At 38.7% G+C, this 15,840-nt stretch overlaps 1 protein-coding gene across 16 annotated transcripts in view; it reads left to right on the forward strand.

Annotated features, from left to right (window-relative positions):
• Nucleotides 1-15,840, forward strand: part of MED12L (mediator complex subunit 12L) — a 603,739-nt gene that overhangs the window by 278,436 nt on the left and 309,463 nt on the right. For all 16 annotated transcript variants that reach the window (XM_072618312.1, XM_072618310.1, XM_072618325.1 and 13 more), the window contains 6 exons: nt 1,873-2,042; nt 3,566-3,676; nt 5,905-6,174; nt 8,401-8,550; nt 10,593-10,692; nt 11,313-11,449. In XM_072618312.1, the coding sequence (XP_072474413.1) occupies nt 1,873-2,042; nt 3,566-3,676; nt 5,905-6,174; nt 8,401-8,550; nt 10,593-10,692; nt 11,313-11,449 (938 nt within the window). The remainder of the gene's footprint in view (nt 1-1,872; nt 2,043-3,565; nt 3,677-5,904; nt 6,175-8,400; nt 8,551-10,592; nt 10,693-11,312; nt 11,450-15,840) is intronic.

Genomic DNA, 15,840 nt, shown 5'->3' on the forward strand with positions numbered 1-15,840 from the left:
TCTGGGGAGGGATGGAGTGGGGATGTCTTTCCATCTCTGCTTTTTGGAGCCAGGCCTGTTTCTTGTAATTTTATAACATTTACATCTGATGACTGTTATAGGAGAAATATCTCCTCTCTGAGTTCACGTGGTAGGTAGCTGCTGCCACAATGCAGAAATTACAGAGGTGAAAAGCTTGATTTTATTATCATGTTCAAGAGAAAACCTGAATCATCATGAAGATTCTGACAAGCCTTCTTATAGACAAAAGTATGTCAGTGACGGAGAAATAATTCTTTTATATAATGCAATCTTGTACGTTACTTTTAGGTCACAAAAGTTAAAAAGAAGAGATTTTCATATTCAGTGTCATAAAAATTGAATAAGCTTAGTTAAACAGATTCATAATCCTATACATTTCCTCAGGAAACAAACTATCAAAAAAGCCCTTGTAGGTAAACTAAGTCAGGTTACAGATTAAATTTAGAGAGTTCACAAATAGACTGATTGAGGAAGAAGATTTACATGTTGCCAAGGAGTCAGGGACAATTGAGATTCTTCCTCTGGCTTCTTATCTAAGGAATGTTTTAAGGTTCTAAGTAAATTTTCACATCCCATGAGGCAGGATTTGGTCAAATGAAGTTAATATTAACATTAAATAGTTCATATTAAGTTAATATCATTATTTCGTTAACCAGAATTTGCAGAGGGAATGACCCTTGGTCTCAAATAGTAAAAGGAAATAAAAATTCCTTTAGCATTAGGTTGTTATGTTATTATTTTCATTGTGTATATTGTTTCATTGGTTTTTATTCACTTGACTATACATCAGTTCATGTAGATCTTTCGATGCTTCTCTGTGTTCATCATATTCATCATTTTTTGCTGCACAGTAATATTCTATTATGTTCACATACCATAATTTGTTTAGGCATTCCTCAAATGATAGGCATCTATTTTGTTTTCAGTCCCTTTGCTGTCACAAAAAGTACTGCTAAAAATACTTTAATGCATATGAGAACTTTCTTTTAATCAATTACCTTCTTGGGGTATAAGCCTAGTAGGGGAACCTCTGAGTCAAAGGGTATGGACATTTTAGCCTCTTTTTTTTATATAATTACAGATTACTTTCCAAAATGAATGTATTGATTCACAGCTCCACCACCACTGCACTATCTTCCACAACATTGCCTGTTTCCTTCTTTGCCAATTTTCATGGTGTCACATGAAACCTCAGGATTGCTTTGAGATGACTTTCTCTTATTATCAGTAATTTGGGACTTTCTCTCATGTATCTGTAATAGTTTGCATTTCTTTGGAGAAGTGTTTGTGGCTATTCTTTGACTCCTTATCTAGCTTTTGGTCATACATGCAAATAGGCAAATTTAGAATTTATTGTTTTGGTTTAAGACTAATTTCTGCTGGACTACATTCTAGTTTTCCCAGTAGTCTTTATCAACTGGGAGAACAGATTGGAGATAGTATCCCATCAGACAAAAAGTCTCTTCTATGTTTAGTCCTGGGGAAATTTTTGTAGATTATTTGAAGATTAACCCTTAGTCTCTGTAGATTATCTGAAGAACAAGAAAGCTGATCCAGCTAATTAAGAGCTTATTTTTCAATTGCAGACAATATAATTATATGTTTTAGAGTTGGAGGATAACACCCTATATTCTCCTTTGTCCAGTTGGTATTTGTAGACTGCACAGTATGGGAAAGAAGCCTTGGATTTTGGAGTCAAAGGACATGACGGGTTCCAGCCCTTAGCACTTTCATTCTTTTAACATTCAGCAAGCATCTATTAAAGTGCTGACTGTATTCTGTGCTTTATATTAGCATTTATTTTGCCTAGAACATCAGTGATGTTCTAAGTTTTCTTTTGTTTGTTAACAGAATGGACCCAAATCTCTACAAGGTATCTTCGAGAACAGTTGGCCAAGATTGCAGATTTTTATCACTTGGCCTCAGCCCCAGGCAATGGTTCCATGGTTATGCCTCAAGATGTAGAACAAGCATTGAAGCAATGGGAATACAATGAAAAATTGGCATTCTATATGTTCCAGGTAACTTTTCCCAGAACCGCAAATTTTCTTGTGGTTAAACCAGGGCTAATTAAAATGCACTTAACTAACCTTTCCTTTTCTTCCCCTCCCCTTCCTTCCTTCCTTCCTTCCTTCCTTCCCTCTTCCTCTCCCTCCATTTCCCCCTATTTCTTCTCCTCCTCTCCCTCTCCCCTCTCACACACATATATTAATTTTTTTGCATGTATATGTACACCAAGGAGCTCATTCTGTCCATAACATCCTAGACTCAAGCCTGTATACGTCCCAGCCCTGAAATTTCATTGATGTGAGGACGCTTCTTCTCCCAGGGCATTTTTGGACCTGCTCTGCCATATCTAGTCTTAGAGGGTTGCATGTGGGCACAGATTATGTGACTTGCCTCGGACCACGCAAGTACTCACCAGGGGCAGGAATTAAACCCAAATCTTTTTGGCTTCAAGGCCAATTGTCTATCCATTGTGCCACACTCCATTTCATGTGCATAGTGAACTGTTTTCACATATATATGTTTACTCATGTTGCAGCTAACTCTCTTCTATAAGAGAAAAAAGTGCCATCAAAGATTAAAATTTGTCATTTTATTCTATAGTGGGCTTTGAGGATATTTCTTCAGAAATCTGTTGTTGCTGATACCACCTTCATTCACTAGACTGTGATCTCCCTGAGATTAGGGATTGTTTCATCCTTTGTATTTGTGTCTATAGTGCCTAGCTTATTACCTGGCACATGATAAGCACTTAGTAAATTCTCATTGGCTATTTCTTTAGATTTGACTTTGTTTAGAATTTATTTCAACCAACAGCTATCAAAATATGGTCTGAGGATCCCTGGGAGTCCCAGAGACCTTTTCAGGGGATATTTGAGGTCAACACTATTTTCATAATAACACTAAGACATTTTAATTTCTAATACAGTAAATATCAATAGATATACCCACATAAGCAAAAACTCATTGTGGGAGGAATTGTTCTCCATAATTTTGACGTGTATAGAAAGGTCTTGAGATCAAAAAGTTTGAGAATTAATGATTTAGACTAACGCAAAATCACCTGCAGTTTGTAATTTTATGAAAAGTCATTGCAAAGATTGGGGAAATTGAGTAGAGGCTAAAATCTTCTGTAGTCATTTTATATTAAGAGCCTGCTATGTGCCAAATACTTTGCTAGGTACTGGGGGTACAAAAACAAAAGAAAATCATCCCCTTAGGAACCTTGCCTTCTGTTTTAGGTGGAGGGTGAAACATTACATCCTTACATGTGAAATATATACAACATAATTTTGGGAGAGAGAGGCACAAATCCAAATGAAAGGCCATTTCTGACAGTAAAAGAGTACTTCAGAAGCTTAGTGGAAGACTAAAGGTCTTGGAAAGGATAAGGATGACATGGGTGGGAATGAGGAAGTAGGAAGGAAACTTGAGGGATCATGTGCTACTGTAGAAGCTGAAAGTAACCAGACTCTAGTGTTCCTTCATGAGTCCACCATGGATTAATTCTGCTTCACGCATATTTATTTTATTTTAGGAAGGAATGCTTGAACGGCATGAATATTTGACCTGGATTCTGGACGTCCTGGAAAAAATCCGACCAGTGGATGATGACCTCCTCAAACTACTGCTACCACTAATGCTGCAGGTGCAATTTATCATTTCATTAACTGACAAATAAGTCTGATAACAAGTAACTTTTCTACCTTTTGGTAGTGGCATCTCACATGCTCTGTGGAGTGGGGAAACCTGCCTCTTTGTTCTTCCTGCTTCCTCCTTCTCGCTTGAAGGAACACTGGCTGTGGATTCAGAGGACCACCAGTAGAGACACCTGGCAGGCAGGTAGTGAGAATGGAGCTCAGAGGAAAGAAGCTGATTGTATATAGAGGTTTGCATAGAGGTGATAGTTAAAACCAAGAGAGCTGGAAACATCATTGAGAGAGGGTAGAGAAGAAGTCTTGTAGCTGCCAAAAAGTTCATCCCATGATAGCTTGACTATTGTGATCTGCCCACAAATGAGCCAAGTTGCTCCTTGAAAGATAGTTGTCTGTCCTTGGTTTCCTAGTCATATATTTTACATTTTGCTCAAATAGCCTTTGGAAACTCAGAGTCATTTTTATGCCAGGATGAATCATCAGAGTGGGACTTGAATGAAGGATATACCAATGGAGGCTTGGATCAGTTATCTTCGTAGGTAAATGGGAAGTCCTCATTTGGCTTCACAAAATCAATTTCACAAGTACAGAGGGGTAGTGAGTGGCATGGCAGACATCTGTTTGATTATAAAAAATCTTTATTAAAATTTTAATTTAATATTTAATTTTCCCCCAATTACATTACAAAAAAAAAATCCTAAGGGTTTTAGGGCACTGTAAGCTCAGTATGTGGCAATTGTTTAATATGCTAGTCAAAATTTTTAAAAAATTCAAGCTTGGGATGTATTAGAGAAGCCCAGTTGTTCCTAGACATTAAAAGGAGACAGTTATGCTTTACTCTGTCCTAGTTAGGTCATATCAATCATTCAGTCAATAAAATTTATTAAGCACCTACTATGTGCCAGGATACAAAGAGGCAAAGGGTAGTTCCTGCCCTCAAGGAACTTATAATCAAATAGGACGGTATATCTAAACTATTAATGTTTAGCTCTAGGTATCACATTTAAGTTTCTTAGTTTGACTGAGACGATGCCCATTCAGTGATTAAGGCTAACTGAGTAAGAAATGAGGCAAAGAATGGCCTCTACCTAGTTAAAAAAAAATCAGTCTGTGAGGGGAAGACTTCTCAGGGTTTCTGGCCAAAACAGAATGCTATTTACATTCTCTCTGAGCCATCAGGGCCCAAACAATGACTGATCTGGGACCTGGGAAAGAACTTAGCTTAAAAAGGCCAATGTCTCCCGCTGCCTCTGGTGCCTACTCTGGGCATCCTGATCTATAATATCTTGCCACTGGACCCAGAGGGCTTCATAGGAGAAAGTGAGACTTTGTACAGCCCAGTCTCACGTAAATCTAATTCACTTGGAAGTCATGGTATCACTTTCCTGATGTCGTGGTCCTCTTTGAGAATGAAGGACAAATAAGAAGAATTACATTTAAGATATAACTTGATCATTTAGAGTGTGAGGGTGGGGAGGGCAACAAAGACTTTGAAGGAGGGTGCAGAGGATATTGAGCTTTCTCTTGAGGAGAATCCCGGCAGAGTCAGATGCCTAACTGCCTTCAAGTGTGTGGAGCTCCATTAGATTTGTTCTTTTGGGCCCCAAAGGGAAGAGCTAGAAGAAATGGAGGGAAGTGGCAGATGAAAATCTAGGTTTGATATGGGGAAACACTTCATTTTAAATCGTTATCTGGAAGTTGAATGGGTTGCGATGGAAGGTAGCGTGTTTGTCTTCACTGGAGCTCTTCAGACAAAGGCTGGACCACCATTTTGGAGAATATGGTTGAGAGGATTCTTTTTCCTACATGGGATGGTTGAGATGGCTCCTGATGTCCTTTCCATTTTGGAAATTCTGTGATCCCACATTTTCCAATTCAGCACCCTTTGCAGCTCTTCTTTTTCCTCTAGCACAAAATCTCAAAGTTCTTCCGGGAGTTCCTTCCACAAATAGGGATTTTCTTGGGTACCAACTCCAATAGTCCTCAAAAAGGAAAATTAAGGAGTATTAAATTATTTCCAAATTATTTCCAGCTTCTCCGTGTCTTCCTTTAGTCCATGTCATGGTCAATATATTTATTTTAATGCCTGGACTATGATTTACTTAAATTTAGGTGATGTGTGTGAGATTTTTATGGGGGAAAAGATGAATTCTTCTTTCTGAATGCTGAAGATCAATTGGGCATGAAGTGACTGACTCCAATGCTGTGTTTTCTCTTTCAGTATTCAGAAGAGTTTGTTCAGTCAGCTTATCTGTCCCGTCGTCTTGCTTACTTCTGTGCGCGACGCCTGTCTCTCCTGCTGAACGATAGTCCTAACCTCCTAGCTGCACATTCACCTCATATGATGATTGGCCCAAACAATCCAGGTCTGTCAGCATCAAGCCCTGCTGCACCTGGGCCAGTAATGAGCCCAGTCCAGATGGCTGGCTCAGATTTTCTTTCCTGCCCACAGCATCGTCCGCTGGTTTATGGACTTAGTTGCATGCTCCAGGTATGCCTTTAGCCTTGGTTTTCTACCAGATGATGCTTCAAATGCCTGTGGGTGTGACAGCATCTAATATGGCATCTTCCACTTGTAAACTGTAGAGTTTTTAATGTATTTTCTCCCCAAGGAGCATTGATATTGATGGAGACATTTTAATTTCCCTGCATCATTGGGCAGCAAGAGGACTGGCTGCCTTAGGTCTTGGTGACTACGGATTTGGGATCAGAATTTTGAAACTGGGAGGCAGTGTAGCCTTATGATTAGTGGGCCTGCTTAGGAACTGGAAGATCTGGGCTTTCATTGTCACACATACCCACACCCACACCCACCCCCCACCCCCTCAACCAAAACATGCAAAAATTATGTGACCAGTCACTTAACCTCTTAGAAGACCAAGCATTTCTCTAAAACCAGGTGCTGTACTTGAATTTTTGATCTGGGTCAATGAAGAGGATTTCCATACTGGTTAAATCATAGGCCAAGAACCAAAAACACACACACACACACACACACACACACACACACACACACACACACACACACAAACACACAAGCCCACATACAAAATTTTTTGGAAATTTTTGTTATCCTTAATCATTATACCTCATTGAAATCCCAGTAGGTTGTCTTTTCATGCCTAAATGATTCTTTGAAGGATGATCCTTCAAGGGCAGACCTATTGACATCCTGATAGGAAAATTAGTTTGCTCTTAGTAATTGACTTTTCGATTTTTTGATATGCATCAATAATGCTTAGAATCATGGTGCATGGAAAGACTCAGTAGCTCTTTTTCCCAAATCACTTTTGATACCTCTTTGCCTAACTAGACAAGAAGGCAACTAGTAGAGATGGTTTCCTTTATTTCATTTGCATCCTTAGTGCCAGACACAGTGTCCAGTGAATAGCAGACATTTAATAAATGCTTAAATAATTGATTGGATAATTGCTAGGATGACGTCAGGATTTCATCCTTTATGTGTCACTATAGCTCCTTCCCCATCTAAACACCATGCCATGCTCTGAGTTCCCATGGACTGAATTCATGCACAATGAGTTTTATCTGGTTGAGATTTATGGACAAATAGTGGTCTGTGTATATTTTTTAATTGTGAGGGGAGCTGCAAGAGGAGCTTGCATGTATTTTATACAATGAGCAAAAGAAGGTGGGGCACTGCTTTTGTTCAGAGTTTAGTATCCATTCCCCTCTGTTTCTATGTGGATGTTTTATAAATAAGTGAAATTTCCAATCAGAATTGCTGATTGCTATCCTTTGATTTGAGGTGGCTAGGTGGTGCGGTAGATAGAGTGTGGAGCCTGAAATTAGGAAGATATTTCTTCCTGAGTTCAAATCTGACCTCAGGACCTTACTTGTGTATCTCTGGGCAAGTCACAACCCTGTTTACCTCAGTTTCCTTTTCTGTAAAACAAGATTGAGAATGAAATGGCAAACCACTCTAGTATCTTTGCCAAGAAAACTCCAAATGGGATTATGAAGAGTCAGACATGACTGAAAAGTGACCGAACAACAACCAACATTTAATTTAGATTTTATTTTCATTATTTTTCCCTAGTTTTTTTTCCATGCCCCCCCAAAAGAACCCCAAACACTAGGATTTAGCTTTGTGCTCCATAGTTATAAATGGTTTGGATTTCAGTTTCTCCTTTGCTACCTCTTTTATGCTGTTCCCCAAATTCAATTACTTTTTTGGTAAGATCTTATGATATTTTTCAGTGTTCAAAGAAACTTCTAAAAATACTGTTATTGGAAGATCACACTAAAGTAAGACAGATACAGAGACAACCTACTTCCTTTAAGATGTCACTTTATATTCGATGATGCAAGAAAATTAAACATTTTAATTAAATTTCTAATTAAAAAAAACAAATGATTAATCAGAGACATCTTTATTTTTATGAAGATGAATTTTCTTCCCAGCATTAGGGAAAAGATAATGCTTTGTTTCAGAGACTCGTCTGTGGGACTGGGGTGTTAGGCTGAAAATGTAGGATTTCAGTCTCCTGCTGACTTTTTCAGTCAGCTCCCAACTTCCTGCTGGCTTCCCTTCCTTTATGGTGTGTGAAATGTGGATTTTCTTATCCTTGCCTTAGATTGACTGGGGATGGGGAGGATGAGAACAAAATATTCAGTCATTATCATCACTGGTGTTGTCTTATCCACTGTTTCTCAGTCTCCCTCAATAACTGAATTTCTCCCCTTTGTTTATCATCAGACTGTAACTCTTTGTTGCCCAAGTGCCTTGGTGTGGAATTACTCCACAAATGAAAATAAAAGCGTTAACCCGGGCTCTCCTTTGGATTTACTTCAAGTTGCTCCCTCCAGTTTACCTATGCCAGGTGGAAATTCAGCATTCAATCAACAGGTAGGCTTTTCCTTTAGAATGGAAAATTCTTCATTTTCAGTATTTTATTTCATAGTGGATCTGCTCATGGATAGACTGTTGAACTTGTTGTCAGGAAGACCTGAATTCAAATGTGGCCGTAGGCACTGAAAGCTCTTTTTGTGACCCTGGACAAATTAAATGAGATTATATTTGTAAAGCGTCTTCAACCCTCAAGGTTAAACCTAAAGGTTAGTTATAATTATCATCCTTAAAGATGCTTTGGGCCATAGTCAAGTGTACCTTATAGTTTTTATGTAAATATATCTGTGATGGCTGAAGACCAATATCAATGAGAAGCCAGCTCAGGTTAAAAAATATGCAGAAGTTATCCTTCCATTTATACTTATAAATATTACCTTAAATATATGATTGATCAAGCATTTATTAGGACTTGTTATATGTGAGTTGCTAGAAATTGGTGATAGAAAGATAAAAGTGAAATAGTCCCTGTTTTCAAGTTGATTACTTTCTGTCAGCGAGGTTGTGAGTCTTTGAAAGGCAAAGAGGGCCATTTCTATTTAATCTGAAAGGTAAAGGAGAGACACTGATGTTTGAATAAGAGAATGACTTGGAGATGTACCGCTTTTTGTGGGGGATGGACTAAAGTAGGGAGAAAGGCAGAGGGAACAAAGAGGAAGCTTTTGGAATAGTGTGGAGAGAGATGATAGCGTTGACCAAGATTATTCCTCTGATGGAACAATGGGAACTTCTGAAATTGAGAACGGCTATGGAATCCAAACACAGATGGCCAAGGGGTAACTTTTTTTTTTTTAATAAAATCAAAGAAGTTGCTGTTTTGTTGAAGTGTATACACCAGCAACTTCATAAGTGATCTTTTATCCTATGTGCGTTAGGATCTAATCTCCTTTTAGGAACCTCTTATTTTCATTTCTTAGGATGATTTTAATGATTGGAAAATCTTTGACACTGTCTAGCCTAGGGAGGGGAAACCTGCGGCCTGAAAATCTTTGACACTGTCTAGCCTAGGGAGGGGAAACCTGCGGCCTGAAAATCTTTGACACTGTCTAGCCTAGGGATGGGAAACCTGCGGCCTGAAAATCTTTGACACTGTCTAGCCTAGGAATGGGGAACCTGCAGCCTCAAGGCCACAGGTTCCCCATCCCTCATCTAGCCTGTCCTCATTATGTAAACATCATTGGCTTCCTAGTAGCTGAATGAGCTTATATTCATACCCCTTTTCAGAGTCTCAGGGCCTGACATGATTTTCTCATGTAGGATTTCCCTACACCAGTGAAATTACAACTCCAGTCCCCATCCCCATCCTTACCATTCCCATCTCCATCTCCAACCCCATCCCCTTCTTTATCTCCAGCTCCTTTTCCATCTTCATCTCTATCTCCATCCCTATTCCCTGATGGTTCTAACCAATAGAGTTTCTCCTACTCATAATTTTTTACTTCCCTGGGAAATATGATGGAACTTGTGCGTGTATGTTAAGGATGGGGATGAATGAATCATACCCTTCAGTTGAGAGTAGCACCCGTGGTAGGCAGGGGCGATTATTTCCGTGGCAGCATTTGAGTGTATTAGGTGTAATGGCTCAGTAATTATTATTTCGTTTCAGAAAATGCTGGATTATTTGGATTAAAAGATTATGCAGTTTGAATTGAACTGAATTGAATGCAGGATTGTGACTAATTTCCTTCAGTTGGGGACATTTTGAAGCTTTTTTTCCCTGCTCATAGAGCAGCTAAGATCTGTTTTAGAACTCTGATTGTGGTTTATCGTGCCCTTGAAATTTTTACCTGTGCAGTATTTTTTGAATTGACATTTATTATTATCAGAATTGACAGCGGGATAGTTCAGTTTAGCTTGTAAACTCCCTTTCCCTCTCCCCATAAGCCCCGCAAAAGGCCCGTGCAATGGGCTGCCGTTTCCTAACGCTGTTAAGAATGTGAACACACTGCAGGGTGCCTTACTTGTGCAGGGAAGCCTGACATGATGGAGGCTGGAATTGTGACTTTGCAAGCTGAAGCTAATTAGAAGCAATCATCTTTCAGGTTCGGGCAAAGATCTACGAGGTAGAACAACAGATAAAACGTCGCGGCCGTGCCGTGGAGGTTCGCTGGTCTTTTGACAAGTGCCAGGAATCCACAGCAGGTATTGAAAAGCAAAAGTGAATAAATGATTTTGGCTTTTGGGCTCCCTGGTGTGTCTTTGATTCTTAGAAATCATTTTCATATGAAGAGAGTTTTTTAATCCAAACTCTTGATGGAGCAGTAAGTAGACCCTAGCTAGGGTCTGGGACTTTGTTCCAGGATTCCAGAATTCAGGGGGTACTGTCGGGACTTGCAGGCCTTCAGCACAATCAGTTAGTAAACATTGATTAAGTGCCTATTAATCAGTAAACGTTTATTAAGTGCCTACCATGTGCCAGATGCTGTGTGTGCCAGGCTACAAAGAAAGTCAAAAGACAGTACCTGCCCTGGAAGAACTCATAACCTAATACTGGAACAAGTTGGCAAGAATTAGTTTAAATGGAAATATTAACCTGGCAGCCCCCTTCCAGATGATTCTCTCTTCCCATGGGCAAAAATTCCTAGTAATATTATTTGGTTTATTGGATACTCGAACCTCATTTGGACTTTTTCCTTTTTTACAAGGATTTAATCTTCCGAGGATGCATTGGCTTTGTCTGCTAACCATCTCTCTAGGTGTTCTTTGTGTTGTATGGCTTTGATTTTTGCCTGTCCCTGAGTGCTTCACTCTTCTTCCTCTAGGGGTTACCATCAGTAGGGTCTTGCACACCCTGGAAGTCTTAGATCGCCATTGTTTTGACAGATCTGATTCCAGCAATTCAATGGAGACCCTTTATCACAAAATTTTCTGGGCCACCCAGAACAAGGATAACCAAGAGGTAATTTCTATTTTTTAATCATCTTACCATTTGTTTTCTCAGAGTAGGCTTTTTTTTATCATTCAGTGTCTAGGCTGATGTGATGTGAAATAGGAAAGAAATTGGAAGAACATTTACCTGGAAATCAGCAGACATGGGTTCAAATACTACTTCAGAAACTGATCACCTGGGGAACTTGGGTATTTCTTTGGCCGCAGTATCATCATCTGTCAGATAAAGGAGCCTGGGGTAGGTGGCTTCTGAAGATCCAGCTCTGAGTCTAGGATCATGTGATGTTTCTGTGCTGTGGGTGATAACATGTCTAAATGAACTGCAATATTAATATAAAACTTAAATCTACCATGTGATCTCCCCATCTTTTTCCAGCAGGCTGTGTATTGGTTAAGGATTAGACTTAATCAATTTATTCATTTTCCTTAAGGAATGAAATTATTTCAGTACTTAGACCAGAGGGAGGTGAAAGAACAATTGTAGTAAAAGTCTTTGAAACATCCAAGGACCAGCCTAGCTAAGTTGGAATGGCTCATTACCAGAAGGTTGGCCACCAGGGAATTACTTTTTTAAGCCGCAGAAAATCAAGATCATCCTATGGTGATGAGGCACTGTGACCTATGTTGGTGGCAGAAGCTACCAGTTGATGACATCATAGCTCCCAAAGAAGTCATGAAAATTATGTGCATTGATAAAAGTGTATTAAGAACTATCCCTGTTTCCCTCTCCTCATACCACCGTACACCGTGTGTCCCAGCAATTATCAATCCTGTTTATGAATAATAATTGTCATTTATATAGTGCAAAGCCTTTTCCGTTAATCATTATGAGTGGTTGTTATCTTTCCTTCTTGAAAAGAACCAAAATGACATCCCTATATTGGGGTCAACGTACAGTGTGTTGAACTGTGGCTGATCTGACCAGTATGAGCTTGGAAGGCTATCCCACAGGTGAGGCACAAATGGTCCATATGAACATTTGGAGTGGAAGTGTCTCTAAATTTGCACATCTCACATTTATTTTGAACTCCTGTAATTCTACTTTGCTCATAGGGCACAGCACCATCTTTGATGCGGCCATACCATGTTGGGTGGTCTTGTGCCAGTGTCCCCCACATCTTACAGTCGATTCCAGAGTTCTTCAGAGGGACCTTAAGATTGTCCTTGTATAGTCTACTCTTAGTCACAGCTCTCCTTCAAGGTTATCTTTCCCTTTGTTCTTGGTTAGCCCTCAGTGAGGTTTAGGTGAGATTATGTGTATAAAGTATGGTTATCATCATCATTTTCATCATAGTTAATTTTTAAATATTCATTTTCTAAAGCTTCTTCTCAGATGTGCTTTAAAAGTCTTTTATCCTTGTGATTCTAGAATATTTGGTCTTATGAACATTTAAAATAAGAAATGGGACTTTGGCATTTTCAGCAGCAAGCATTTATGAAGTACCTACAATTTGTGTGGTGCTGTGCCAAGTGTGGGAATAAAATGGTTCAAGAAAAAAATACAATTTAACTCTGCTCTCATAAGCTATAGCCTCAACCTTAATCCAAGCTTTTTGGTCTCTGCATTAGGTTCAGTAATCAATTCTCATGAACCATTGGGTGCAAGAGAAATTTATATATCTTCTTGCTCATTTCTGTAGGTTATTGACCTAGTTCTGTGTTCAGGGGGAGGAACAGGGGTAAGATCCTTAGGTTGTAGAATGTTGTAAGAAGAAAATATACTCAAACTCAGTGTTGGACCCTTACTGGAAATTATGACTGAATCCTAGAATTGTAAGTATGCAGTATGAGGCTACTAGAACAAAAAAAGGGGAGCTTGGTAGTCTGGATTACAAATAAAAGGTGTCTGATTTCCTTTGTTTCCTTGTTTATTATTGAGTGCAATAGCAGAAAGCTATTTTATTCCCTAGGGAGGGCATGACCATATCCATCAAAATCAATTGATTCAGACTGTCAGCCTGCCTAGATAACATTATAATGAACTCGCCAGCTTCCAATCATTGTTGGACTTCTTTGAGGAAACTTAATAAACCAATTCCAATATAATCAAAGGGGGAAATGGACCTCAGTTGAAGATGAGGACAGCCAATTCTGTCATACACACAAGCCATTGTGAGGAGACTGTATGCAAGATGGGAGGCAGAATAATCAATTTCAAATTACCTCGTGTGACTCTACGGCAGTTAATTAGTCTTGCCTCAGTTTCCTCATTTGTAAAATGGGAAAGTTGAACCAGATGACCTCTGAGATCCTTTCTAACTCTAAATCTGTGATCCCATGAAATCAAACTGATCGACACCATCCAACTCATGGAAATGTCTGCTTTCTGCTAAATTTAGGGTTCGTCCGCTAGGTGGCAGCTTATTACTAGAATTGTGATTTGTGAACTGGCTGATTTTTATTTTTTTAAAACTGGTGCTAGGTGCATTTTTTCAGGATCAGTAGGAACAATGTACTTTTTGAAAATGACGGAAAACAGTGGGCCCACCCTTTGACTTAACACATGAGATGTTGCCCCCAAATAATTTTGAATGTGTGAAATGTTAGCTAGCCAGAAACTTATTTTTAAAGCAGTATATTTTGAGGATCATAGCCATTTAGCGTTTTAAAGAGAAATCCCTCTCTTCCATCATGTAGTTCTACAATGACCTTACTCATGTTCTTTCCCTAATTCTTCCTGCACTCCTCCACCTTAAATCATTTGTCAGTCTCCCTCCATGAACAGAGCACAATTTATAATGTATTCATAGGTGCCAGTATACTGCAGTGTTGTTAAAATGATGTTTTATGCATGATGGATATAAATCCACTTTGTCTAATACTTAAAACTGTAATTCCTACTGGTGGCTGCCACTGAACAATTTGATTTACTGAAAGAAAGGATAATTGAAGTCTGATAGGTCCTTCCACACTAGGTACTCCCCATTAAATGATTAATGATAATAATGGGGTTTTGCCCTCTGTGATTGAATGGATACATGAGGACAAAAGAAGGCTGGCATAATTGCTTTTCATCAGATGTTAATGCTACATCCTTTTCTTGACTATTATGGTGATAATAAATGTTTGGGTATTTTTTTTTCTGTTCTGGGAATTCCTGTGCTGATAGGGAAGCAGGAGACATGGGTTTCTTATCCTGGTTCTTCCCCTGACATTCCATATGACTTTGAGCATGTCTCTTAACCACTCCGTGGCTTAGTTTCCTCATCTGTCAAATGGAAAAAAATGGTGTTGTTTACCTCCGGGAGCTTAACACAGGCTTTTTGAACAATAAGAAGCACTCTACAGACCTAAGGCTAGAATTATTTATTATAATACTTATTATAACTCTATATTACATAGTTACATGTTACAGAAGTTGCATGGATATACTTATTATAATATACTTACAAGTATATTATCATATATTATAGTTACTTATTATGAGTTCTTTCAGAACTCTTGCACACATGGTACCACTACATTTTTTGTTTTTTTTTAACTAAATTTTTATTTAATTCTTTTTTCAGTTATTGAGCATTTATTTTTTTTCTCTCCAACTTCCCCCATCTATTGGAAAAAAAAAAGAAAGAAAGAAAAAGAAAGAACATTATATTCTTTGTTAAGAAGATGTCATGCTTAGGATTTAGAAACATCGCTCTTATTTCCCTAAAATCCACTTCCCATTTTTAGTTTCAGAATGAGGTTCAGGCACTGAGCCTATAATAGGAAGGGGAAAAAGCAAAGAAAGTTAATGTTGTTTCAACAGTTCGAGAGGCTTCCGGCGACCACTGTAGTGTTACCTCTGCCCCAGGTGCGCCATTGCTCTTGACATCTACATGTTTGGTTTCATAAGTAACAAGATGGATTCCAACCCTGTCCTCCCAACTCCAGACCCAAGGCTCTTTCTAGGATATACCATAAAAGTATCTTAGTCTAAGCCAAAATTACACTGGAAAGCATTATGCTTTGTATACCAGGATTTCTTAATCTGGTGTCTGTGGACTTGATTTTTGTGTTTAATATTTTGATAGCCTACGTATTTCATTTCATGCTTTTGACAGTATTATTCTAAAAATGGATCCATAGGTTGGTAAGACTGCCAAAGGGATCTATAACGCACAAATGGACTAAGGACTCTAGATCTTTACAAAATATAAGCAATGTTATGACTTAGAAATCTTGACTTTTCTCCATATTGACACTATTCATTCCCATCCTTGACCTGGACCTTGGTGGGGACATCATTGAGCATGTCTGTGATGTGACTGCCATACCTAGGGCCTGGCTTTGCTGATTCAACATCCAGCACATTCTTTAACCTTCTCCTTTCTCCTCTTCCTCTTTGTTATATAATCATTTATGTAATGATTAAGAAAATAGCAGTGGGTGTAAAAATTGGTTGAAAAGGCTGCAAACCTT

Source organism: Notamacropus eugenii, chromosome 6 (genome assembly GCF_028372415.1).
Source record: "Notamacropus eugenii isolate mMacEug1 chromosome 6, mMacEug1.pri_v2, whole genome shotgun sequence".
Lineage (NCBI taxonomy): Eukaryota > Metazoa > Chordata > Mammalia > Diprotodontia > Macropodidae > Notamacropus > Notamacropus eugenii.